Raw genomic sequence first — 27,671 nt, 5'->3', positions numbered from 1 at the left:
GCAGCATTCACTCTTTCTGGACAAGCATGTGGTGACAGTGGACAGTTGCTTGGACAACAGACTCCTCATTAGCAATATTTCTCCTGATTTCTCCTCCTAACTTGACAAATAAATCTTTAACTCGTGCACTCACATTTAACAAGGGAGACTTTGCTGTTACTTTTTGTTTGGTTTGCTTTTTTATATGTGTATTAATACCACACTTCAGTGTTCTGTTTATAAGATCACTTTTAAGCAAATGTTTGTCTTACACTTGGTTCCCTTGCACTCAGGTTTTTTCTTAAAGGAAAGGAAATACAACTATTGTGAGCTACAAGCTCGAAGATAACCGAAAAGGAAAAGTTGTAAAAAGCATGCAACAAGCCCATTTATCCAAAACAAATGCATGCGATAGTTTTGAAAGGCATATATGAAGCAGTAATCATGAAGCTCTAAAACAGGAGTTCTAATGTATGAGCAAATAAAAAGCGCATCCCAAATGCACGTTTGCATGACGGCACGCTTACTCAAGCAATACAAACCCACGAACATGGAGATCGATCCTTTTTTTAAATTGATTTCATCAAAGTTTTTCTGCAAGTTAATGAAAATAACAAGATTTTCCAGCAGATGATATTTATAACTTACAATAAATCCATAATTTTCTAAGCCCTGTGTGCATTTATTTATTTATTTATTTATTTATTTATTTATTTATTTATTTATTTATTTATTTATTTTTTTTTTGCATCAGCATGTTGCCTGTTGGAATCTTATCTTCCACGCAGAATAAGTGCAACATATTCCAAATGAATAGGAGCTATGCACTGAGCCCAAATTGAAATGGCAGAAGATAAGTCAGCGAGGAAATGGAGTTTAATTCTGGCTGATGTTGTACGAATAGACTTTGACTGGCTTTTTTTTTTTTTTAAGGGAAGTTACAGACGACAGCTGTGGATGGTGGTGGGTGGTGAGGAAGAAAAACTAAGAAAGAGGGAGAGTGCGACCAGAAAGAAGAAAAAAAACAAACAATTTTGTCATTTGTGAGGAAAGGAAGTATGCATAACCAAGGGATGGGCATGAAAGTGTTTGTGATGAATGAAATGAAAAAGCTTGTATTGCTAGAGTGAGGTGCAATCTAAACTATTCTGCATCTCCTGATTTTTCAGCTGCAAACAGCTCTTTTGGTTTTCCCCTTGTGCCTTGAAAAATATGTTCTCTGATATAAACAAATCCCATCAATATCGCACTGCTGCTCTGTCTGAGATAGATTTTTCTTTTAGCTTCACAGCTTATATAACAACAGCAAAAACACTTCCAGGAAATTCTCTTTAGTTATTCCAAACTTCCTCTGTGCATCAATTACACCCTGTTTGTCTGCCAAAACGAGACCAATGCTTAGTCTAAATTTCTCAAAACAAAGAATGAAAGTGTGGTTTAATGTTTCCTTTAACGTCTCAAGAATTGTATTACACAAACCCCTTTCATTCAATGCATGCGTGCAACTACGCGCAACTTTTGCCCAACATGTCCAGTCCTCGCTCACATCATTAAGTGGCGGTATCACAAAGAATAACAATGAGGCGGGTAGGTGTTCTCCACAGCATATGTAACCAAGCCTTCATTAGAAGTCGGCACTGGAAAGCAAATTTAAACAAGCGTTTGTCAACCAGGATCCTCAAAGGGGGACACCGGGACCCACCGGGACCCACCGCTCTCCTCCTGCCTGTCCACTTGTTATCAAAAACAGCCAGCAGCCTTTTTTCGTCAGCAGCAGGAGACTCACCCATAAATACAGACATTCCCCCACAGCGTGCCGTGCATGCTAAAAGGGCCCCTTACCCTTCTGGAAGAATTACTGGTGTCTATCTTCAGCTGGGTGGCAATGAGGACGGACATGTTGAGAAGTGCCAATCGCAGTCCCCTCTTCCTGCTCTCCCACCTTTTGTGCAGTGAAGTTTGGGGGCTGCTGGAGGTGTCTGAGACACCACCCCTCCTCTCTCCCTCTGTTCCTTCAACTCCAGCCCTCCCCTGCAGCTTACAAGCAAGGGATGACCTGGGGGTCCAGAAGCCCAACCACAACACTTTCCTTCCTCTGCGCCGGGTGAATCAATCACACACACGCTGGCATTGCCTACACGGGAGGGGAGGGGGGGCGTTGACGGGTTTAGGATAAGAAAGAGGGAAGAGGAGGAGGTCCGTCTCATCTGCTGAGGCTGCTCCAAACACTACTTATCTCTCCGGTCCTTACGACTCCCCCCGCCCCAACACTCCTCTTTTTTCAGCTTTACTCTCACACATAATCGTAAACTCTCTTAGCAAGAGTTTTCACAGAACAAAATGGAGTTCAATGTGAGAAAGCCTTTCTTTCTCCCTCCCTTTCCTCTACACACACACACGCACACACACACACACACACACGCAAACACGCACTCAGTAATGGGGCTCTAACCATCACAACCAATACTGCATACTCTGCATTTTTCCCTCTGTGTATGCGCGTCCTGGTTGTTGTGTTTTCCAAATGCTGGTGTATGGTGTATGCACATCAAAAAAACAGATCAATTCAGCTGGTTTTGCAGCTGGGTTTTGATTAGGCACAAGTAATATTTATGCCGCCTGTCCTCCACATCATAAAACACGCCTCCTCCCTTCCTTCTCCCAGTCACACACAGCCACTCATCAAGTCATGCTAACAGGACAGGAACCTGGCAAAGGAAACGCATCTGATTTATACATGTTGCATTTATGTCTTGTATATTGAAATTTCCAGGGATGAAGTTGACTAAGCGACTCATTCATCTAAAATTATGCCACCACCTTAAGAGATGAAGAAACAAACGTTTCTTAATGAAAACTCAAAAATCACTCTGCCTCTTTGGAAAGTGGAAATGTTGGAGGCTGCTTGGATAAGCGCTGGTAACTCATTAATTCAAGAGCATATATCAATATTTTTATAACTTTTAATTACCTGCAGGCTTACAGCTTGAATGCAGTTAGGAGAAAGTCACACGCCTCTCATGGAGATGCATAGAATGGAGAAAAATGTAAGAGAGCATAAAGGAAAAGTAAGTTGAGAATCATAACTTCATACGCGATGTCGTACTTGGATATTAGCACATAATATCACATATAGCACATATGGGTGTCCACGATGAAAGTAGTAGTAGCAAATTCCCCTGCTCAAATTCAGGTTAAGAAAATGAAGATTTATATGGCAATTAATCCAGTGCGGAGGAGAAAGTCAGGAAAAGTCTTGCCTGCTAAGCTAGTGAGACCAGTAGCTTAGAGAATCAAACAAACCAACACTTTATGCATTTAAAAGACTTTATGTTGTGTCCCATATTGAAAAAGACAACTTGAGGCTAAATGTGTAATTTGAAATGCCAATGCACCAGTTCAACATGACTTCTGGTGTGTTTTAACACAGCATTGTTAATTTGTCACTCATAGGAATGCATCAGTGCAACCTGAACTACAAATAATGTGACTAGAATAGCCATAATTTATGTTAGCAAGCCATGCAGAGATTCAGTGATTCTCAGTTTTCTCTGCATCATCCTGGTTTTATACACTACAGCAAATTAAGTTGACAAATAAAAGTAAGTAAAATTTATTGACATCGCACTTTTCCCAGCTAAAGGCAACAAAGTGCTTCGCTGAAGCAATATACCGACATTCACAAACCAAAAAAAAAAAAAAAAAAAATCCACAAAAACTAAAGATTCCAATTATTTCCTAAACCTGCAGCAAAATGTTTATTACAACTGAGAGACTTTCTGGAGAAATCTGTCTTCGTCATCTGTTTACTTTCCCAGACATCACCAACCTTTCTTACTTAGATGATTTCAGTAGCAGACTACAACTTACACTTGCTTTCTGTGTAAAACAAACAGCCACACATCCATAACAAATATTCACATTAAAATGTATTTTAATGTGTGTCCTGTGCACAACTGTAGCACATCAGACACTGCGTGGATGTGGCTATAATTTTCTTTTTTTTTCTTGGAGTTAGAATAACTTATCTGGTTTGAAAACAATGGAGTGGGCGATCATAACTTGTTTACGTTACACTGTTTCAAAATTTGTAGGTTTTATGAGACTGAAATGTGACATTGGCCCTTCAAAATGTGGTTTTAAAAATGGGTGAGTCACAAAGCTTCCCACAGATACACTCTCTCCTTCACTCTCAGCAGAAATGGACTCAGAAACCAAATCACTCCTCAGACTGTTGCTGCCATTTAACCATTTGCTTGCGCATTAAATAAGCCTGGAACAAGAGAGCCCAGACCAAAGTGGGGACATTAAATCCTTGCATATTGCAAAGTGCAACCTGGACTTTTAACACTCCCATACAGAAGTTGTATAATTTTATGGCCATGAGCAAAATGTTCACTATTTCAGCGTGACCTTCACAATCACTCAGCGAAAAAGTGAATTACAATAAAGTTTGAGGCGCCAAACTTTTTTTATTTCACGGACAGCGGCATGTTTTATACCCTTAACTGGCTTGGGGTTTCACAGCACCTCATAAATACTTTTATATAAAAAGTCAGCCAAATCTCTTTTCCACCGTGGCTCATGGGCCCACTTATAGCAGGAATCTCCCTTCCGCAGCTGCAGCAGTTTATCTCTAATGGCTGATGGGTTCATATTTTACGTGCTTGATTCCAACACCTACAACAATCACTCAACAGCAGCTACGGCTGATAAATAACCCTGCGTATTTACAGATAGGCCGTATAATCACAGAACATAAGACAATAAAAACATAGAACGAGCAACAGCTGCGCTTTTCTTTTTCTCTGTAAAAAAAAAATAAAAAAAGGCTGTCATGTAAAGACAAGATAAAGATGAGCTGAAGTTCTTATTTGCATGCACACCACAAGAGATTAGGTCCTCATCACAAAGAGTAATTGCCCAGTTGCCTGTATGGGGAATAATAAAGTCTTTGAGTTCATACAGGACATGGTGGTTATACTTAGAGCCACCGCTGGTAACAAGCTGATTTTATGCCGCCGCGTTCCCTCCCGAGGCCTTTTAAACAAGCTCTGCTTTGGTCATCCTCTTTATTCATTTTTGCCACATTAACGGCCCTGACACACACTTCCATGATTATCAATATCGCCGGCTCACAGTAAGTCACTTTAATTGCAATTAGTGTAAAAGGTCAGCGCAGTTATTGCTCCAAAGCATGGAGGTGACGGGCCATTTTATCATACTGACAGAACATTAACAATTCACAGCCTGGATTTATTTGTGTTTGTTGTTTTTTTGCCCCTCGCGTCACCACCTGCAGTACTTCTCTTTAAGCTGATTCCCACAGTGTGGAGCTGCTGTCAAAGCATTTTAAAAATTCTTAAATGTATGGGAAAGGAATCTGTTCCTATTCCCACTTAGAGATTCAAAGTAGTCTTGCTTTGCTTTTTTATTAACATACCTCGCCTAAAAACTGAGTCAAACTCTCACCATCTTAGAACGCTTTTTAGAGTTTGGATGCTTTTTCACTCCTTTTAGGACAGTCCTTGTGTTTTCTTTACAAAACATTTGCTGAACATTGATGTCTTTGGCATAATTGACGGAGTTTACCAAAGGAAAGCATCAAAGTGCATGCATTAAATATCCATGTACATTTGAACTTTTTTTGCATTTTAATATTTTAAAATCACAAACTTCAGTTTCATTTATTGATATCTGAAATGATTGACCAACACAAAGCAGAGCATAAAGTGGAGGAAATGTTATGCATATTTATTTATTTTTTTTACAAATAAAGAACTAAAATTAAGTGTGCTTTTACATTGCTCTACCTTGAGCTTTGAGTAGCCAGTATCACTCACACAGTGATAGAAATTGCTCCACTTTGCAATCCCTCAATATAACTAGAAAAATTACAGCAAAAACAATGTAAAAAGCAAAGTGAATATGTCAATACAATACGTGTTGTTGCCTCTGACATAAAATTCACTCCAGAACAACCCACATAATCCACACAGACAAAGAAGTCAAATTAATCATTTACAAAACAAAAAAAAATACATAAAAATTTTGTGGAAAATTTATTAAATACTTTGCGGAAAGCCTTGTATGGCAATGAAAACTTAAATAGCCTCATCTAACCAAACTAATTTCCTTCCAGTAGTTAACAGCGTTTTTCTTTTTGTTCGCAGCAAACTTTAAACAGCCTTTGACAGCCTTTTACTTCAGCAAGTCTTACGCTGTGATTGTGCAAAGAGACCATTGTGGTTAAGAGCGTTACCAGCTGTTTTAATGGGAAGCAAGTTATTTCAAGGTCTTTCAGAAGCTCTTTGAGAGTTCTTGCGGGCTACTTCAACTTTTTTAATGATTCTTTTGAGTACTCTGTCAGTAAGCTCACGTGGGGTGCCTGATTTCTGGTGAAAGTATGTTATTTCAAAATGCATTTCCTGGAACATTCAGAGGTCTAGAAATGCAGCTGTTATCATTGGCATGGGCATTTTTTGAGGTTGAAAGACGTTTTCTGGAGTTGTCTTAAAATTTTTCAACAATGACACCACTCCGTAATCTGTTGGTAATGAGAAACCTTTTCGTGGTCCATCATTTAACATTAAACCCAATACTGATTTGCATAAAGCAAATGACTTGGTATTTCGTTTTCCTTAAAAGGTTTTTATTACTTTCTTCATTTGTTCAATACTTATTAACTGTGTACATGTTTTTAACAGATAACTTCATTTGCGGATTAATTTCATTGGATGTCCTTGTATTTGTGGATAACTTGAATTGTGTGACTTATCAAAGGCTTCATTGGGGATATGTAAAATGAGAAAAACGTTAAATTGTTCGATTCTTATTTTACCTGCTGTTTGTTCAGTCCATTTAATCGGTATAAGGAGTCCACAGGTGCATCATTTAATCTCAGTTAGTAATTTACAACATTAATGATGAAACAGCGTCACAAAGACAGAAATACACCAGACAGATTAGGAACAAAGTCATAGAAATGCTTCAAGGATTTTTAGTTTCTAAAGCAACAATCACAGATGTGAGCACCTCATGATTTATTGTTCAAACCTTGATCTGAAAATAGAAATAAAACGGCACATTTTCAAACCAAAGAGACATGGTAGTCAGCCTAAACAGAAATGATGTGCAAGGAAAGAATTAAAGGCCACCCAGCCTTTGTTTTCCTGTTTAACTGAGCTGAAGCCTACAAGAAAAAGTGAACTTTGTACGCAAAGTTAACGTTGCACATTTCCTTTAACATAATCTCTACGGCAAACACTGCAGCGATTTCATCATGCCGTGGGGGTACTGTTTCTTTAAAAGAGACAGGGAAGCTTGTCAGAGTGATTGTTAAAGTGAATGAAACAGAACATTCCTGGAAGAAAACCTTTTAGAAGCTGCAAAAGAATTAAGACTCAGACAGAGGTTCATCTTTCAGTCGACCAAAGACCTTAGACATACAGCCACAGATACAATTGAATGGTCAGATCAAAGCATAATTACAGTAAATCCATTTGATAATATGTGTGAAAATCGGAAAGACGTAAAGCTTCTTTCATTTCACAAATATGTAAAATGTTGTCTTGATCAACCACATTTCACTAAAGCAAAATAAAATATCTTAAACTTTGTGGTTATAATAGCAGAAGGCTGTTGCTTTTCATCAGTGATTTACCTAAACCTTCAAGTTTACTCCTTCAAAGACACAAGAACTAATATTTAGTGTTGTGAGAATACTAAAATCCTAAATCTAGAATTTTTTTCTTTTTCTAAAATGTGTGAACTAAGGAATGGTATGAATTTTAAACAAGCAAAATAGACCACTTAAACACCAATAATCTTAAAGACGACTTTAAAAGGCAAGCTATTCAGAAATGTAAATGTAGTTCCCCTGTGTATGCTGTTGTCAATTTTGAGTGCACAGTTTGTGCCGAGTTTACATTTTGACTTCAGAATACTCCGATATGTCCTCAGCCCCGGTCCAGTCTTGACCTTCAGGCAAACTGGAGTGCCCTTCCCTTGCTAATCGAATCAAAAGCTCCAAGCAGCCAAAACTCCACCCAAAGACGCTGCTCTATTTAGTATGCTCTCCGGCTCCAGCTCAGGGCAGGGCAGTGGTGCAAAGATATGAATAGAAAACACATCGACATTTGTCAGAATAGGAATGAGTCGAAGTGTGCATGCTTATCAGCCTCTGCTGTGTTTGTATCATCCAGATGCAAGAGCCCAGCCCCCGCACCGCAGTACCCCCATCCCTCAAGATGAGCAACTATCTGGTCATCTGTCACAAGTGACAGGGACAGAAGAAGACCTTCGCCCCCGGGATCAATGCAGGAGCATGATAGGGTCTGGGATTAAAAGCCTTAGGTGCCACAGGGTAGCCAGGAGCTGCAGAACCTGGAAAGTTTTTGTAAACAAGGCTCTCATCTGTGCCAGAGCCTCCCCAAGGAGCCAAAACGCAGCATTGCAGTTAGTGGTGACAAATGACTGCTGTTGAGTGGTGTTGTCCCTTTCTACCTGATTGCTTCTCTGTCTACAAATTTCATTCCATTGAACAATGTGCTATTTTTCCTGGCTGCATTATCACCTTCATTGCAGACATTGGGCAGAATAGGCAGATGGTATCGAAGTAAGCGCTGTGTTTACGTGCACTTGAGGAAAGAGGAGTCATTCTGTAATGGTTACTATGCTGCTGCAAAGCAATACAAACATTCAAATTGCATTGGTTCAATGCAGAAGAACTGAAGACTCACCTGATGAATGCTGAGAGCTTTGGAAAGGCTGTTCGTTAGTACAAACACTGCTGCATACAAGACCTGTCATTGTAGCTCCACCCCAGAGAAGCTCAGGGCTCTGAGTCCTTGAGCCACTCTTGATTTGATACAAACTGACTGAAAACTAAAAACTAAACTTGTGGTCTAGGTTTTTTTTTCCTAATGCAAAAATTACCAAATCCACCGTCAACAAAGTATTAGCGAAACCTTGTAGATGTTCTCATAAAGATATGTGCTGCAAGGCATTTGTGCCCGACTACGAGACAGTACAACAGAACCGGCTTCGCCTCCAGACTCATGCCTCCTGGCCTCTTAATAAATGTAAACAGCGAAAATCCCTGTGGAAACCCGCTGCCATTTAAAATGTCAAGTTGTCCTCCATCCAGCAAGACTGACAGCTCAGAAATAACACTGGAAAATAAGAGAGAGTATTTTGTTTTGAAGATCCAAAATAAAGCCAATCATTTCAGCAAGATCTCATCCAAAAATAGCAAACAGTGACTTTAAAGTCATTCAGCCGAAGGTTGTGGCTACAGGTTCATTCAGTTTTAACAGCAAACGTGTCTTGTGAGTGTTATCTACAGTAATAATTCCTTTACCTGTTAATGGAAAAAGTGAGTTTGTAAAACAAGCAAATAAATCACCAGTGGTGGAAGTCAAAATAAATGAGGTCAAACTGAAAATATTCAGATCCATAGTGCAGGGCAGAGTATAAGCAGATATTAAACAATCAATAGGCAGCGATGTTGCTGTGTTTCAGCTTCAACTTCTATATGTCTACACTAAATGATTAAGACTGACACTGAATATAAGTTTGATCAAATCAATTAAATACAGTTGTTTTTTTTTTTAAAGATTTTCTTGATCTAGTGGTCTTTATTGAAAAGTACATAGAAAGGAAATAGGAAGGAGAAGAGAGGAGGAAGATGTGCGGCGAATGGCAGCTGCCCATGTTGCACCTCTAAGCCACCAAGAACCCTCACTGACTATACACTGGTTAATATCTGCTGCTGCACCGATTGCTGTTTTCTGGAATAACTTGCCAGTGGAATTTTTTTTTTTTGCATTAAATATTAAGAAGGTTAAAAATCATTTTTAACATGGTGCTTTTTTCCACACGCGTTCCTTTGTTCATTTTTTATGTCTTTTGGAAGATTCCTCTAGCTTTTTCATCAAATGAAATGCTGTCTTTAAATGCGTTCATAAATGTATCTTTGTTCAGTTTCTTGATTTCCAAAAGAGCTTCAGGATATATTAAAAACGTTTTAGTTGACACTTGATATTCACCCTCTGATAATCAATGACAGATAATAAATTACTTACATAACAAATAACTTGAAACGGAATAAGTAATGAGATCTGATTTTGTCTTGAGCGGCAGCATTACTGCATCAGTTTAATTTTATCATGTAAGAAGCAAGAGGAAATAAAAGGGAGAAAAAAAGCCAAAGGAAATTAATGTGGGCGTATTTTATATAAGTTAACAATAATAGTCTTCGTAAAAAAAGGAGCTATCTTTTTCTCCTTATTTTTTTCAGCAAAGAAACCCAACTAAATGATGCGTAACAAATTTAGGAAATATATTCAAGCACTTATTCCAGAAGCTGTTCTGTCCTGAGAGACGGCTGAGCTGTCCAGAAATCCCAGTCACACTTAATAATTTTTTTTTCTATGCAAATTGACAGGAGATTATGGAAGAATATTCTAAGGTATCTTTGAAGACTAAAATTGGTCTCAGAAACTCCAGAAGTCAGGGCTTTCGCGGCATTAAGCTGTGAGTGGTGTGACCAGATATAGGTGCGAGGGCGGAGTTTCTCCTGAAAGTGGTTAAATATGTTTGAATAAATCTGTGTTTGTGCAGCGAGCAAGAAAGCCATGATAACGGCGTGGTCTCTCCAGCAGAGGGCAGGCTAACTCTAACCTGAACTGTTCTTCAAAGAGTCCTTTAACGTCATGTAAAGACAGTTTGGCACCGACAGACTACAAAAGCCAAGAAAGAACCTCAAACACACAACTTAAAGGAAAAATACATGTGTAAGTGGAAAAACAACAATCTACCTATTCTATTCATTAATATTAGCATATATAATTTTAAAAAGATGCAAGTTAAAACAACCCTTACAACACTGTTATTGTAAATGAAGCTCTCGATAACATATGATATGCTTTCCTTGGAGTGACATCAACTAGACGAAATTGTCATAAAGATTCCCCAGAGCATCACTAGAAAGAAACCTGATTTTATGTATCAGCATATTTTGCCCGTTTTGAAATGACAATCGATGTGACTTCTGTGTAATATGAGTTACCTTCCATTTTGTGAGTTGGAAATGACATTATAGCAGAGCTTTGCTGAACCATTACTGGAAACACGAGAGGGGGAAATAAAATATCGTTTTTTCCCCCACAGTATGTTCATTTGTTATGTTTTATCTTGGGTCAAAAGAAAGGGAGATAAATAAAAAAAAGTATACCTAAACGAAATGCTGGTGTAGAGCTACACAATTTAAAAAAAAATTAGTATCATTTACAAACATTATCATAAATTAAAAGTAAAGCTGCGAATTAAGGTTTTGTTTTCATGTCTTAGAAGAAGTTGCACCAGAAAGCGATTTCCCCCCCTCCCCTCCCCACACACACAAATAGTCACAGAGCCTTTTTCTGCTGAATCGGAACCAAAAAGTTTCAGCAAGTAAAGATAAAATCGTTTTACTCCTTCATTCCAGCACATACTACTCTCAGAAAATCTCCTACAGTCTTTTTAAGAACAAAACCGTGTCAATGCTGCATTTCTAGAGAGTCTGATCGTCCTCTTTCACTGGAGATGAGATGCAGCGATTTATCAGCAAGATTTTTATTTTTATTTTATTTATTTTTTTATTTTTTTAAATTTTTTTTGTCATACAGTGGATCTTAGATCAATGCATACAAATTAATTCCCAGCTAAATTGATATGCATCTTACCGTGTCTCCTTTGGGGGATCCCCTGCGGTAGTTTCCCGCACCTGCTGATGAGTTCATGGTCCTACCTAAAACCCCGTCTGCGGAGAAGAATAATCAGCACAAGTCGCCTGAATGATCACGTCGGACTCCAATCTCTCTCTTTCGCTTTCTTTTCTTTTCAGTGGCTTGCGTAAAAACAACAACAACAAAAAAACACGCCTACGGTCACAACGCCAGTTAAACACGGTGGCTTTTCGTCTGTAAAAAACAAAAAAGAAAACAAACCTGCACAGAGAGGCACACGGGGAAAGAAGAATTGCAACACCCGCCTACCAGTGAGAGGAATCCAACTACGAGCGATGTACCACCCACCTGTGGCGATGTTTTTTCAAAGTGTTGTCCAATGATAAATCAAAGTATGCGCAAACTCATTCCAGGTAGCTGTGCGCGTTTTCTGCATGCGCAAAGGTAGAACCCAAAAGTTCCCACTCGAAAGTAAAGATTTCCAAGAAGGGGAGGAGGGAGGGGGTGCAATAAGGGCTCCTGAAGCCCTGAATTTCAGGTAGGGATGAATTTTCTCACCAACCTTACTTGAAAATCTAATATAGCTGCGTTGTGTTTGAAACATGGTGGCAGCTGTAGTAATAAACTCTTCTGTTAGTGTATATGTAATCAGATTTTTTTCACAAGGCTTTGGACTTAATGCTTTTCCAAGATTCTATTTCTGATAGAAATAAATTACATGCAGCATAAGTATCCAACAATGTTCACTTTCTAGACTGGCTGAATTTTTCTCCACTCCACTCAACCCCTGATAAGCATGATGAGTGTGCCTGAACTACTCTTTTTTGGCTCATTGGGCAAGTATTTTGGAATGACTTTACATTATAGCTAATTTGTTTGTTTTTTTTTTTCATAGAAGATAAGACTATTTTATGATAACCAGCCTGAGCTTCTCTACATCGATTGGTCAAGAATATGTCAGAAAATGTTTTTTATAGCTTATAAGTGATCTAACCTACATACCTACACAGATATCTGTGGTGGACTCATGTTTGTAACTTAAATATCTTTGTAGCCATTTAGAGCCGGATAAAAAGTATCCGTCTCTGTGTGCAGAGCGTTAACCGTCTGCATTTATTTTACAGTGACTCCCACGTTTAGCAGGTAATTAGCAGCGTTTAGTCGTGGCTAGTGATTAAAGACAAAACCGTGTCACCTTTTAGCCCCACAGTGGTTAGGATTTCTCCAGGAGCTTAATGAGGTAGAGGATGCTGAAGAGTTCTTTGCAGGAAGCAAAGTAAGTGAATTTAGCTGAAGGAGGAAAAGTGGTGCTTTCTCCAAATACTAATTATCCATGGGCTGGAGAGTTTAAAGAGGTAAGCTATATCAGACAGATTATTGCATAAAATACAGCATGACTCTTTACCTGTCCTAGAAAAATATGACTGATATTAAGACCTGATTCCTCCCCCCCACAAAGATGTTCACAACAACATGCAAACTCCCGCAACTTCTCTGTCATGCACTGAGCAATCTGTGCTGTAATTGAAGAATACCTCAGTAGAATTCATGAAACACTTAAAGATTGGATTAAAAAGCAGGAATCACTTCAGGAACTTGCGAGCATACATACATTCTACCTATCGCATTTTAATTTGCATTTAAATGTATGCTTTTTCTGTTCAACATTTTTTAAGGAAGAAAAAAATCACAAATGTCATGGCTGGAGGTATCAAAATGTGTGTGATATATGAGACAGTGAACTTGGTAACATGAAAGCATTCCTTCCCAATCCCATATCTGTTACAGATCAGCACCATGGACAGCAGCCAGGCAGCACTGTGGCGGTGTTAATGGAAGAACTGGGAAGGGTGTTCTGAAGCCACAGGAGACCAATTATAGTTGTTATAGTGTAGTGGAAATGCTCAAGTGGAGTAGAGGTTTCAGACCAGGAACTGAATTACACAGAACACAAATAAATTGGGAGTTCAGATGGATTAAATCGAGTGGAAGAGGCAGAAGAAGGGCACATCTGCATAACAGATGTTGTCTTTCACTCTTGCTCTTGTTTGTGACTTTGTTTTTGCAGTTTTATCAACATGTCAATGAATACACATTCTTGGATTACTCATGGGAAACAGATTTAAAGCTATATCTACTGACACATGTGAGTAATTTGCTTTCCTGACAAGTCTAACTGAAAGTTCTGATTAAAATCACCACTGAGCTCTCATAACCTTGCTATCAGTAACACATTTCCTTTTCAGATTAGAGAGAACTGTGAAGCTTCTGCTGCATGTATTAGATCGTGCCTCTGTGTCTGCAAAAGACCTTAAATTACCTGAGACTAAGTACGGTACTTGCTGTTATGAAGTGAACATGGAAGCATTTCTTTTTCATTTGCCAGCTCAAAAGACATTTGATGAAAAATATTTTGAATTGCTGCAATTTTAACATTAATAAATCCAAAATCCAGTAGCTACCCAACATTATTTTTGCAATCAGAATGCATTTCTCCTAAATGCGAGTTATTTATTCCAGCTTCAATTTTAAAACGCCAACAGGAAATAAACCATTAAACTCTTGCTGAAAATCCAATTTCTTTCCCTGTGGGTCTTCCCTTTTTCTCATTAAAATACCAGCAACACTGACCACGGGAACTGTTGGGCCAGCAGAGAAGGTTTTGCTTCAAAATGTTTGACTTAATGAACTTGATGCCTCATTGTTAACGTCTGGGGAACAAAAGACAAATGTGGAAAATCAAGTCCTGTCCTGACAAAGACTTTAACAACTGGACAAAACCATGGTAAAAAAAACAACAACAACAACAACAAAAAAACATGTCAACATAATGGCTGATAAAGGACTGACATGATTGACCCGACAGCATGCCAGTGTCCTTAACTTTCATTTTCACTCCCACGTTTTACCTGGAAGTACTGTTGACGCACGGGGCATGTAATGTCTGTAATGCCTGGAGAAAAGCACTTTACCAGGTGAGTCACTTTCCAAAGATCCATTTTGAGAAGAGCTTCAGTACAGTTAATACACATTATCTTTAAAGGTCGGGTCAAAACTGTTTTATTTTTCGTCCATCAATTAATTCCTATTTTCAATTCAACAGTCAAAACTCAGTTTTTTTATATACTAAACAAAACAAAAAACTAAAATGGATAAAAATGCCGTCCAAGAAGACAAAAACGTTTGGTTCCTGGAAATGAAGATAATTAAACTGATTTCAATCAATCAGCATATATTCCTTCACAGTCTCCACCTTTAAGCGTGCCATGTTTTAAGGGTATAAAGATCGTCTTGCTAAGAACTATAATATCTACAATGTCTCAGTTCGGTAGCAAAACTGTCAAATCGTGACGTTCTTCTTTAGCATGTTGTGTATGAATTCAGTTTTCTCCAGGATGTGGCACAGCAAGGCTCAGCAGTAGCTACTAAGCTGTCCGGGGTGTAACTCAAAAAAACCTCAGATCATTGCAGCATATCTGCATGTCTTCTTTCCTGTCTCCGAGTTAAGCCACAAGCACCACCAGTCTATAAAAGATATATTCTGTCGCCTCTAAGCATGCAGGCGTGCCCTGGCAGCCATAAAGTTTGATGTCAGTACCTCATATTAGCCCTGGTCCTCAATCTTTTAACTACAAAGTTTAATTCCTTATCAAAAACTATTTTAAATTGTAGAAAGCAACATGTGAAACAGCAATAGCATTGGCATCTTCAGGGTTTTCATATTAATTCAATTATTTGTTAATAGACTAGTTTAGACATTTAATTTATTTTTTCAATTACTAGTTCCACCTTTATTTTAATCTAAATTGCATAGCTGAGAATAATGTCAATAATTTATTCATATTCATTCAGTCCATAGATGGAACAAACATGACATTGATTCCCAAGTCCTGGGCAGAATATGGGTTCTACTGATTTTTCTTCTCCTACAAACACTAAATCAAGACTCTCTTTAAATATGTGAAACCAAATACTACACGTAAACCAACACACCAGAAATGATCCCACATTGACCTACGGCCTGCATCAGTTTTCAGGGCCAAGTCACTGACCTTCCTGCAATTTAATCCAAGCCTGCGGTCAAGAGTAACACGTAGACTTCCTCTCCTATCGTCTTTCAGCTGCACATCTCCAGAGAGCTCCTATTTACCACTGACAACCAATCGGTAATTACAAAGCATCTTTACAAGACTGTATGTCCTGGATTTCTAAGGAAATAATGTGGCTCTTTATGTGGAAGCCTTTCAAGATACTGTAGTGCATTAGTGTAATAAGAACTGAAATATCCACTCTGAAGGTAGTGAAACCTCTTCTGCTAAGCCATTTATTGCAGAATGGATCTGGACATGGGTTTTGGGAGAGTTTACTTATCAGGCACAGACCAGAGACGGAAACGTTTCTCTTTTATTATGTGGAAGTGCTTATGTGCCACTGTTGAATAAAGATGCTTATTTGCATTTGCTTTTGTTGCCAATCAGCCAAATGTCTTTATAAAGTTTTGTCAAGACTTTCACAGATGCAATAAGCCCACAGAAATGACGACAACTTCCCTTCACAGTAACTGTTATTGGGGGATAAATCGTGTGTCATTGTGTGGTTGTGTTGCTTTACATTGCCACAAGGAACACATTGGCCTGGATTAATCTTTAAAATGAGCCAACAATTCAATATTGTACAAGCTGTCATGCTCCGTTATAGAATTTATCCACTCGTCGATGAGAGGAGACGAATAGGGCCCAAAATAAGCCTGGAAGAGATCTGATTTGTGTGGGCTCAAATGATTACGTTTAGCACTTAAAAGCAGACCAAACAACACGAACAAAGTACACACACCGAGAGTGGCTGTCATGAAAGCTTCATTTTTCATGGCTAAATCTCTCAATTTTCTCATCTGAGCTGCAATCCTGTCAGCTTCACTAAAGTGATGTGAAAAGTATTTTCTCCCTCACAGATTTCTTCAGTTTTTGCTTTTTGTGTGTGTGTGTGTGTGTGTGAGAGAGACATTAAAATGCTCCTGATCACCAAACTAAACTTAATATCACACAGAGATGACATAAGTAAATACAAAGTGTATTAATTAAATAAACTAAATGTATTCAAACCATCAAGTCTCTATTTAAAAACAATACATGTAAAATGGAAAACAGCTTATGCCACCTTTGTTACAACTGGGTAAAAACTGCAATCAACATTTTTCATGAAACTGATTCTGGGGACTAAATTTGACACATTATTTGCTCAATTTCTCATAGACGCCAGTTTTGCCCAGTCCATTTCTTATTGTTGAATTGTATTGTTGAGCACTGACCTTAACTGGAACAAGTGAGGCCTACAGTGCTGTAGATGTTGTTGAGTGTTACCATGCCTTCTTGAATGAGTTGAATTCTAGGGGTAACATTGGTACGGCGGTAAGACCTCCTGATGCCTATTGCATCAGGATGCCTATTGCAGGCATCAGGAGGCCAATATGTCATCTCTATTCCAATCAGGTCACCTCACAAAGCTAAGTCTTACTCTGACATAGTTCCATCTCATTATTCTGTGGACACCCATTTCATGCATCACCTTGGCAGTGCATTGAGTTCACTTTATGGAGTGGAATTATAAAGGGTAAAGTGAACGAAATAGCTCATGTTGACAGAAATGCTCTACACATACAAAGGTCTACATTTTCCAACTCAGGACAATTATTCACTACCAACGCCTTTTGTTTCTGGGTGCTTTGTTGTTTTGATGAAATGAGGATGAGCCATTCATCATTATGAATGTAAGGAGACGCTGTGGATTCTTTGCTGCTTTACTTTTGCAAATCTATCTACACTCTGAAAAGCCAGATATTTAGCTTTGAAGTTGAGGTGATTTGTGGCTTATGATAAATGATATTTGGGATTTGGGAATAATCGGTATTGTGTTTATGAATATTTCATTGCAAAACAAACATCCATACTGAGTTTGCTGTAAGTAGTATGGAAGGGACAAACATGAGAGATTGTGAAATGTTTACTAGGACACAGAAAATTGTAGCTATTTGACTCTTTTATTTCTTGTTTTGTTCATTGCAACTAGCTGATGTAACATTTTCTCCCTTACAGTATTTGACCATGCTTTACAGTGGACCAGAAGTACATATACTTTAATCAAACCGCATTACCAAATGCATCCATGAAGGTTTGGTTGTTTCTTTTAATATCAGCCAACTTTATTGGGGGACAAAACAGTGAACTAATAAACATACACTGCTGGACATTACTACACTTCAGTGAGCTGTGAAAATTTTGGACAAATGAGAAAGTGTGTTATTGTTTACCAACCCAGGAGACACAGGAATTATTAAGAAGAAAACAATGTTTATAGCTCCGCTTTCAAAACATTACATGATGATTTAAAGGATTCAAAACCACACTCTTCAGATACATGTTACTTCCATCTTCTACATAGTTGCTAACATATTGTTGGAGGCATGCTACCTAATAGCATGAGTTTTAGTGTTAGCTAACATTGTGGTTTTAGCAAGTTGAACCATTTAATCTTAGAAATAAAAATAGCTTATGTTAGCATTTTAACCTAATTATACCATAGCATGCTATTATTAGCCAACAAAGCTAATGATAGGATAGATTATTTACAACACACAACTAAGAGACTGCTGTGTTTTGTTTGGACCAGCTCATGGCAAATCTCTGAATCCAGTTGAATATACTAGTTGTTTGAGATGCCAAAATGGAAGCATTGGAAGGACAAACTACCTGCCACTAGTGTTTTGCTTTAATTGTTTGGAGCTGGGAGCTAAAGGGGCTTTCTCAAACTAAATCCTAAGCTCAAATATGCAAGTTTACATTTTAAAACAAGCCCATAAAATTGCTTTCACAAGATCTGAATGCAACTTAAGAAAAAACACAAGCCTAAAGTCACAGACTTGGCAATACTGATCCTGACACAGTGGTGAATCTGAGCTGAATCCACAAAGCAAAATCAGAAGATGTGGTGGTACCGCCACAAATGCACAAGTTGGTGTCCATGGAGGTTGAAAACAGCTAATGGGTTAAACATTGAAGATTTGAAAGTCATGGTGATTGCTTGGTTAAGTCCTCCTATTGGCTTGGCCATCATGAATTATGACAGAGAAAGGCTTCCCTCCAAAGAAATGACATTTTTTTTCATTGTATGGCTTTCATTTATATGAAAAATCTACTTGGTGCTTGCTTAAGCTAAACCAAGCACTGACAAAATACTGTTGTGTATTTATGTGACTTCCAGAGAACTTTGGTGCATTTTGAAATAAAAAAAAAATCAAACAAAGAGAGCCTCAAGATATTAGGTTGTGTGTTACCAGCACAGCAAAATGAAAAGTTTTTTTCAACCTACAATGCATTGGTAAAAAAAAAAGAAACAAAACAGAGGAGATGCTACGGGGAAGCAAATATGCCTTTGTGTCTTCCTTTCTAATATGAACAGATTACATCCTATAACCTCCCCCCAAAATGAAAATCCACTCACTTCCTGACGTGTTTATTTGAGGCTCAGAGGAGACCTAAAGCCCTGCTTTTTGTTAAGCATCAATTCATAATTTATAAAATTCAGCGATTCACCAAACAGAAATTTTCTTCTTCCTCCCAGAGATCTTGAACAATCAAATCCCTTTGGTTCCTCATCATTTTTTATCTGGAGGGTTATAGCTATATACAATATATACAAATGTGTGTGTGTGTCAGTCAGCACATCAAGTCAATAAACATAGAATTCAACAAAAGATTGTTACTTTACTTTTTGTTACCCTCAAGTAGATTAACAAAAAAAAACCTGGAAAAACTTTTGTTAGATGTGTGTTGACTCAGTCTCATCACCTGCCTCATAAAACTTTGAAGTGAACCCTGGCAAGCCAGCAAAAAGAATTCTGGTAATCCCCTAATGGACTCCAGGTTTGCATGACTTATTCAGCAGCCTCACATACAGCTCCACACTAGAATTTGAAATTGTTTTCACCCACTTATTTATTCCTTGTTTTGTTCCCTGGATTGTTCAAAACCATATTTATGATCATGAGAATTAAAAACAAACATTTGACCTTCACATATAATATTTAGTTAAATTATCAATTCTAAGCTTTCTTTTATTTATCTCTGGAGATAAGCACAACTTATTGCACAAATAAGTTTTTTTTTTGTTTTTTTTACTTTTAGCAATATATAAAAACATAAATTTACTTTTTTTTCTAACTAAAAGAATGGTTTTGGACACCCAGCCTTAAACTAGCTGGTCTTATGCCCTTTTGGAATAACTTAATCTGGGACTCTTCTAGGCTTAATAGGTAAATTAAGTCAACAGTTCAAATAATAAAACTGAACTAAATATACCCAAAGGATTTTGGTTACCTCATGTCTTAGAGATATGTTACCCATTTAAAATTTAAATGGGTATGCAAAGTATTGACTCAAAGGTGTTACACATAAATACCACATACCACAATTCCAGAATAAATGTAAAATGTATGTATAGTTTATGTTCTCATAATTCACACTAGTTTGTGTTGTCCTATGGCATACCATCATAATAAAAGCCAACAACAATTGCAAAAAAAAACAAGTGTTTTATGGGAATGTTACAGGTCCGGAGTGTCAGGAGTGCTGTAACAGTGATGACACAATCTGAAGGACAAATAAACAGAAGTCAGCAATGACGAACGAAGCGGTGCCGTTAGTATCCAGATTGCTTTTTTTTATTTGTTAACAAACAAACCTTTTACAGTATACAATATTAATGTTTTACATTACCATTGTCTTATAAACTTGGTCTACTTCCATCACAGGCAACAACGAACCTCATACATCACCCCCCTCACACCTCCACCTCCCACCCAGATGAAGACAACCACAGCACATGCACCAAACAGGACAAACCAATTGCCACAAAGCTTTACTGCATCTAGTTCCATATCAACTGGCATTAGAATACACTGATTTTAACTGAATATTACTCAAACAAAGCAAAATAGAACTTCTCAAACATGGAGACGTTAAGATAAATCGGCCGTCAGCGAGAGCTGGCACATTGCCAACATTACACTTGCCTGATAAAACTGACAATTATTGGCAAAACGGTGCACAGAAACTGTAGCTCAGTGATATATTCTGGTTGATTAATATGTAAGCATCTTACGGGGTAGTTTTGGTGTTTTTTTTTGTTTGTTTGTTTTTTACCGTATACTGACCTGAAAGACAAATAAACAGAAGTCATCAGTGACGACCGAAGCACTGCCATTAGCATCCAGATTGCGTCATAGACATAATATAAGACTAGACCCCGCATTGCTTGCTCCTTGTCTCCTCTCAGTGACTCCTCGTCTCCTACAAGCACTCCCAGTAAGTTTCCCAGCACTCCCAGTGAGTTTCCCAGTGCTCCGTTCGAGCCCAGGAGTCTGCTCGGAGTCAGGCAGACTCCAAGCTGCCTGAGCATGTACCTGTGCAGTCTGCCAGTCGCTCCAGGTACTCCTGCCAGAGCACCCAGCCTCCATCTCCGCCTCTTCGTGGGTCTGTGCAGCCACCCGGCCGCTAGCCTCTGGCTCTTCGGGGGTCTAGCCTGTTCCGTTGTTGGCCTTCGGACTCGCCACGACAGGTCTGCCTCCTGCGTGATCCACCGGACAGTGCATGGCAGGCCTCGCCCTGACCATGTTGATTTGTTTTCTTTTGGACAGAGTTGATTTTTGTTTTCCTTGTGTTTTTCTTTGGACTCTCACTTATCTTCTTTTGCAAATAGAAGATAAGTCCGGTGCCCCTCCACCAACCCATCCATCCATTTTTTTTCGCTTATCCGGGATCGGGTCGCGAGGATAGCAGCTTAAGAAGGGAGGCCCAGACTTCCCTCTCCCCAGCCACTTGTTCCAGCTCCTCTAGGGGAGGAGATTCTGGGGCCAGCATGTTTCTAGGCCAGCAGAGAAATATAGTCCCTCCAGCGTGTAATGGGTCTTCCTCTGGGCCTCCTCCCGGTGGGACGTGCCCGGAACACCTCACCAGGGAGACGTCCAGAAGGCATCCTGACCAGATGCCCAAGCCACCTCAACTGAGACCTCTCGACGTGAAGGAGCAGCGGCTCTACACTGAGTCCCTCCCAGATGACCGAGCTTCTCACCCTATCTCTAAGGGAGAGCCAAGACACCCTAGGGAGAAAACCCATTTCGGCCGCTTGTATACAGGACCTAGTTCTTTCGGTCATGACCCAAAGCTCATGACCATAGATGAGGGTAGGAATGTAGATCGAACGGTAAATCGATAGCTTCGCTTTTTGACTTAGTTCTCTCTTCACCATGACGTACTGGTACAGCGCCTGCTTCACTGCAGACGCTGCGCCAATCCGCCTGTCGATCTCTTGCTCCCTTCTTCCCTCATTCATGAACAAGATCCCCAGATACTTAAACTCTTCCACTTGGGGCTGGATACCCCCTTCCCCCGACCCGGAGAAGGCACTCTACCCTTTTCCGGCTCAAGACCATGGCTTTGGATTTGGAGACACTGATTCTCATCCCGGCCACTTCACACTAGGCTGCAAACCGCTCCAGCGATAGCTGCAGATCACGACCTGATGAAGCCAACAGGATCACATCATCCGCGAAAAGCAGAGATGCGATCCTAAGGCCACCAAAACGGATCCCCTCAACACCTTAGCTGCGCCTAGAAATTCTGTCCATGAAAGTAATGAACAGAATCAGTGGAGCCTTGGCAGAATCCAACTCTCACTGAAAACGAGCCCAACTTACTAATGGCAATGGGGACTAAACTCAGACACCAGTTCTATCTCATAGTCCTGGAGGACCGCCTCACAGGACTCCCCAAGGGACGCCTTCTCCAAATCCACAAAACACATGTAGACCGGTTGGGTGAACTCCCATGCACCCTCCAGGACCCTGCTGAGGGTGTAGAGCTGGTCCAGCATTCCACGGCCAGGACGAACCTGAATCTGAGGTTCAACTATCCGACGGACCCTCCTCTCCAGGACCCCTGAATAGACCTTGCCAGGGAGGCTTAATAGTGTGACCCCTCTGTAATTGGAGCACATCCTTCGGTCCCCCTTTATGAACAGGAGGACCACCACCCCAGTCTGCCAATCCAGGGGAACTGCCCCCAATGTCCATGCAATATGCAATATTGCAAAGTTGCATCAGCCAACACAACCCTACAACATCCAGAGCCTTAAGGAAGTCCGGCCGAATCTCATCCACCCGCGGAGCCCTGCCACCGAGGAGCTTTTTAACCACCTTGACGACCTCGTCCCAACCAAAATCTCGGACATGGGTGGAGCCGTGTACCCCTGGAGACGACATGTGTTTTGTGGTCTCCATTGCCTCTGCTGAGTTTTTTTTACAAAATCTCAGACATGGAAGGAGTTTTTTAGAGGCCATGGAGAAAGACTTCCGTACAGCTTCGAGTCAATTCTGGTCCACCATCTGGCGTCTCAGGAGGGGATAGCAGTGCAGCACCAACACTGTTTATAGTGGGGATGGTGTGCTGCTGACCTCGACTTGGGACGTTGTGGGCCGGTGGGCATAATACTTCGAAGACCTCCTCAATCCCACCAACATGCCTTCTATTGAGGAAACTGAGCCTGGGGACTCTGGGTCGGGCTCTCCAGTCTCTTGGGACGAGGTCGCCGAGGTGGTTAAAAAGCTCCTCGGTGGCAGGGCCCCAGGGGTGGATGAGATTCGGCCGGACTTCCTTAAGGCTCTGGATGTTGTAGGGTTGTGTTGGCACGCACCCTCAGCAGGGTCCTGGAGGGTGCGTGGGAGTTCGTCCAACCAGTCTACATGTGTTTTATGGACTTGGAGAAGGCGTACGACCTTGGGGGGTTCTGTGAGGGGTCCTCTGGGAGTATGGGGTACCAGGTGTCAGAGTCTGGTCCGCATTGCCAGCAGTAAGTCGTGCTCATTTTCAGTGAGAGTTGGACCAGTTGTACAGGTCCAGTGCGTGAGAGTTCAATCAGGTCATTAAGTAGCTTCCTCAAACTTTTCTTTGCAAAGAAAGAAATAGTTAGTTTTTTCTTCTTTGTCAGAGATTTTCCAACCTGTTCCCTAGTTGGCGAATGCACTATGAATGCTGGCAGATTGACATACCGAACTGCAAACAAAATGTAATTTGTTAATTTTTTTAGAAAATAGAATAAATTGTACAAGAAAATATTTCAAAATTATAAAAAATAAATAAATAAAATTAAAAAAAATACTGTGGTGGCATTTTAGGTGCACCACAGGAACATGTACGTAAAAAAGTTCTTTACTGTTTGCAAGTTAATATAGTGACTGCAAACCTGTTCAGGATATCTCCTGAGTCCAACCGCTGACCACTAGAAATAGGCACCAGAATGAGGAATCATACCTAATTGGTCATCCATGAAAGTCATCACATTTATTAGTTCTGCATGAATCAGAGTTGCACATTTATTAGTAGAATAAGTCATCCATCTCTCACACAGTCCATGCTTCATAAGCAGATGAACAAATTATTACAGAAATTGTTCTTTCATCCTTAACTTCCCACTCCGCTAAGTGCCTGGTGGCAGCATTTCACTTTTCTCTTTCCAACAATTAAATCCACAAGGCATAATTTCCATTAACTGCTTGTCCTGTTCAAGCAACATGCATAATAATAAACATGGAGTCATGCAGAAGAACTCAGGCAAGATTTATTATTAAAAAAAAAACTAACATAACAGTTATTAATCTGCAATATTGTGTCTGACATATTGCCCTGTTCAGAGCGGTAATGAGAGAAATATAAATGTTTGGAAATCACTTCGAAAAACAAGTCAACGCTTTAACTCATTGCTTTGTAAGCACACAACACACCAGTGTGAAAGGTGAAATATGAGCAAACTATTCTTCCTGTCTGGTATTCAGTATCACACTTGCAGTGCACTGTGTGAATATTCAGCGATTCTGCAGTCTCATTTTCATGGACAACAGGCTGTATAACACAGATAAATCCACCTTATTTTCTTGTGATGTGTGATCATTCTTTAAAAAAAAACTTTCCTTCTGCTGTCACACAAAGCAAAACTGGGAAATGAGCACAACAGTTTTCATTAATTGGTTTTAATTAGCAGTCAGGATAAAAAAGTCAATAGAATATTAACGTGAAGGCTAGAGGGTTCAGTGTTCATTATGGAAACAGTGTGTGTAACAGCTTCATCAGTATTCGATTTAATGCACGAGAAAGCTTGAAAACTGAAACAAATTCTAAAGTTTTTTTTCTAGTGACTTTTTTGCAAAAGTTGCCTTTCTCACATTTGAGCAATTTAACATCAAAGGCTAAAATGTAGTTTATGAGGCCTGCATATGGCAGGATTACTTTGTTATCTTCCCTTTAGCTCTAATCAGCTTTCATACTTCTGTCGAAGAAAACATCCCCATTGCATGATGCTGCCACCATCATGCAGGAATCAGAGTGATGTGTCACATTTGCTCCAAAAAGTTCCATCAATGATTTTCCTTTCACTTTGAAAGTCTGTGCTACTCTGTCTTCTGCTATCTAAGAATTCACTTTTGCAAAGCTTTGGAATAGCCAGTAGCTTTGCAAGCAGCAACATTAATATGGACTCAGTAGATTTTAATTTCACACTGAGATGTTCAAATGTTTCAAAAGCTGTAAAGTTAAATGTTCAGTAACATTTGAACATATATGTGGAAGGTCACATCGGTTTAAATATACTTAGCAGCAAGTGTTATGGAACATCTTATAGTTTTATCAACATTATGAACAACATAATCCTGAAGATGTAGAGCAAATTTACTAACCCCATGAGGATTTTTTTTTTTTTTTAGATTTATGCATTCATCCCCTTGGTTGATATAGAGTTTCTGCAATCTATAGACTTACATAATATCACAAACCCATCTCAATTTTCTCTCTCAAATTCCCTTCATTTTCCTATGTAACTCAAGTGAAACTGCATCAGTTCAGCTCTGTCACAGCCCAGTTCCCTTCTCTGCTGGGATTACACTAAAAGCATGCTTTCCATAAATTCATCTCCGTTATATTGCAACATCAGGTTTGAGAAATTACAAGCATTATTTTACTGATTCATACATCTGATAAATGTATTTGCAAAAACACTACATTAAATGGGCAATGTCACGAATGAAATTTTCTGAGAAATTTTCTGAAAACTCAAGACAATCCTACATGACATTTCTCACAAACAAAGTCTCTGAGGCAGATTTATTTATTTCTTTTCCACAAATGTATCTTAACAACAACAAAAAAAAAATGACAATGCTGAACTCCCACATGGAGTCCTGGAAGATTGATTCCCTCTTTCTGTCAAAATAATAATAATAAAAAAAAGTCTACTTTGAAAGATGAAAAGAAATAGGCTCAAGCCAAAAAAGTCTGAAATGCTTTATTTTCCTTAAGAAAAAAAGTGGTGGGTCATTGTGAGGGTAGTGTGTAGGCAAAAAGCTCACCTTGGATTGCAAGAACACCACCAGTAGTATTATACCAATGTCTGTGTGTCTCTGAGGATTTCAAGTGCTGCAAAGGATCCCTGATATTAGAGAACTTTCAGAGAGGGTGTTAGTGTGAAGTGTGAGACAGCGCAGAATGGGATTTAACCTTGACTTTAATAGGGCCTCTTGGGGATGCATGTATGAGAGCTCACTGCTCTTCTTACTGTTTTTTTTTTACATAAAAACTTGAAGCAGGGCACAGTGGCTCTACACTGCGACAGAAGGAAAGGCATTACAGGTCAGCAGCATGTTTAATAGACAGAATGCTCCATTTAAAAGTAGATTGTTAGAGATTTTTGTATTTCTGTGTTATCATTTTATTTGTATTCAGTCTAATGCTAATCAATAATTAATCAACATTCAGTCTAATGTTAATCGGTAATGACGTACGGTGCTAAAACTTTTTGATTGCTGTGTTGAATATCTGTGTTCCTGAGAACTGATTGTTCCCTCCAGAGTTTGCTCTCAAGGGAAAGAGCCTGATGACCTGTGTGTTAGATTGAGCTTGCCATCTGCCTTATTGTTTATCTTTTCTGACTATTGTTTTTCCAAATAAAAGGCCTGCTCTAGCAGAGAGAAGGCAGAACTCTCTGTGAACGGCTCGGAGGAGCAGTTTTCGGAGTCTTCTCCTTCTGCAGAAGTTTGGTCATAAAGTTCATATATGTTGTCTGTGGTTCTTTTAATGTAGGTTCGAGAAAAATACCTATCATAGATGTTTCTCCTCATCACAGCCAATAACACTGAACTATTTTAGTCAAAACTATTTTTATCCTTAAATATAATTACGTTCTCTGCAGCACTTTGGGTTTTTTTCTGTCACCTTTCTCCCCGATTCTTTCCGTATAGTTTTGAATGTCTTGACCCCACAGTGGATACAGGCCACAGGGTGGTTTAATATAATTTTTTTTTGTTTTTTTTTATGTCGTCTAAAGAACATAGAAAGTGTAAAAAAAAAACATTTGGTCATAATAACCCCAAATCAGTTTTTCTTCTAGGCTACTGCTTTGTATTTCATAGTGTTTCATCAACGCAGGGTAGATTAGGAATAGTTTTCACTTTAGTTCTGCTTGTTTGGAAAGCACCAGTTTATGACAAATGTATTCCAAAGACACTTCTACAAGATAAAAAAGGCCCAATTGACATCCAGTTATGCAGAAAAATAAAGTAAAACCTATCCAGTTCATACCAGGGCAATACATCCGAATGCCGTCTTAAATTAAATACAGTACAGTTCAATTTATGTGATAAATATATAGACCTGGCAGTGTTTGTGACATTGTTGTCTATACGGTGCCTTGCAAGTATTGACATCTCAAAATGACTACAGTCTCTACTATATGCTGGTCTATCACATAAAATCTAAATAAAATAATTTGGAATTTGTGATTGTAAGATCTTATAAAAAGTTTGGAAATCCTTGTTGCAAGGCACAGCACCAAACCGTTTGGTGTTTGCTTGTGATTCTAAGACTC

At 39.2% G+C, this 27,671-nt stretch overlaps 1 protein-coding gene across 2 annotated transcripts in view; it reads right to left on the bottom strand.

The window, feature by feature from the left end:
- The window catches only part of LOC103143030 (dipeptidyl aminopeptidase-like protein 6), a 95,958-nt gene extending 84,035 nt beyond the window's left edge, over positions 1 to 11,923 (bottom strand). Inside the window, exon 1 of one of the 2 annotated variants that reach the window (XM_016674979.1) lies at positions 11,706 to 11,923. In XM_016674979.1, coding sequence (XP_016530465.1) covers positions 11,706 to 11,762 — 57 coding nt within the window. In that variant the 5' untranslated portion in view covers positions 11,763 to 11,923. Of the gene's footprint in view, positions 1 to 1,821; positions 1,913 to 11,705 lie in introns of those variants that run through there. The other variant, XM_016674980.1, reaches the window with a different exon arrangement.
- Positions 11,924 to 27,671: the final 15,748 nt, after the last annotated feature.

The sequence above is a fragment of the Poecilia formosa genome, unplaced genomic scaffold (genome assembly GCF_000485575.1).
Source record: "Poecilia formosa unplaced genomic scaffold, Poecilia_formosa-5.1.2 Scaffold104, whole genome shotgun sequence".
In the NCBI taxonomy this organism is placed as follows: domain Eukaryota; kingdom Metazoa; phylum Chordata; class Actinopteri; order Cyprinodontiformes; family Poeciliidae; genus Poecilia; species Poecilia formosa.
This window is presented reverse-complemented; position numbering and strand designations above follow the sequence as displayed.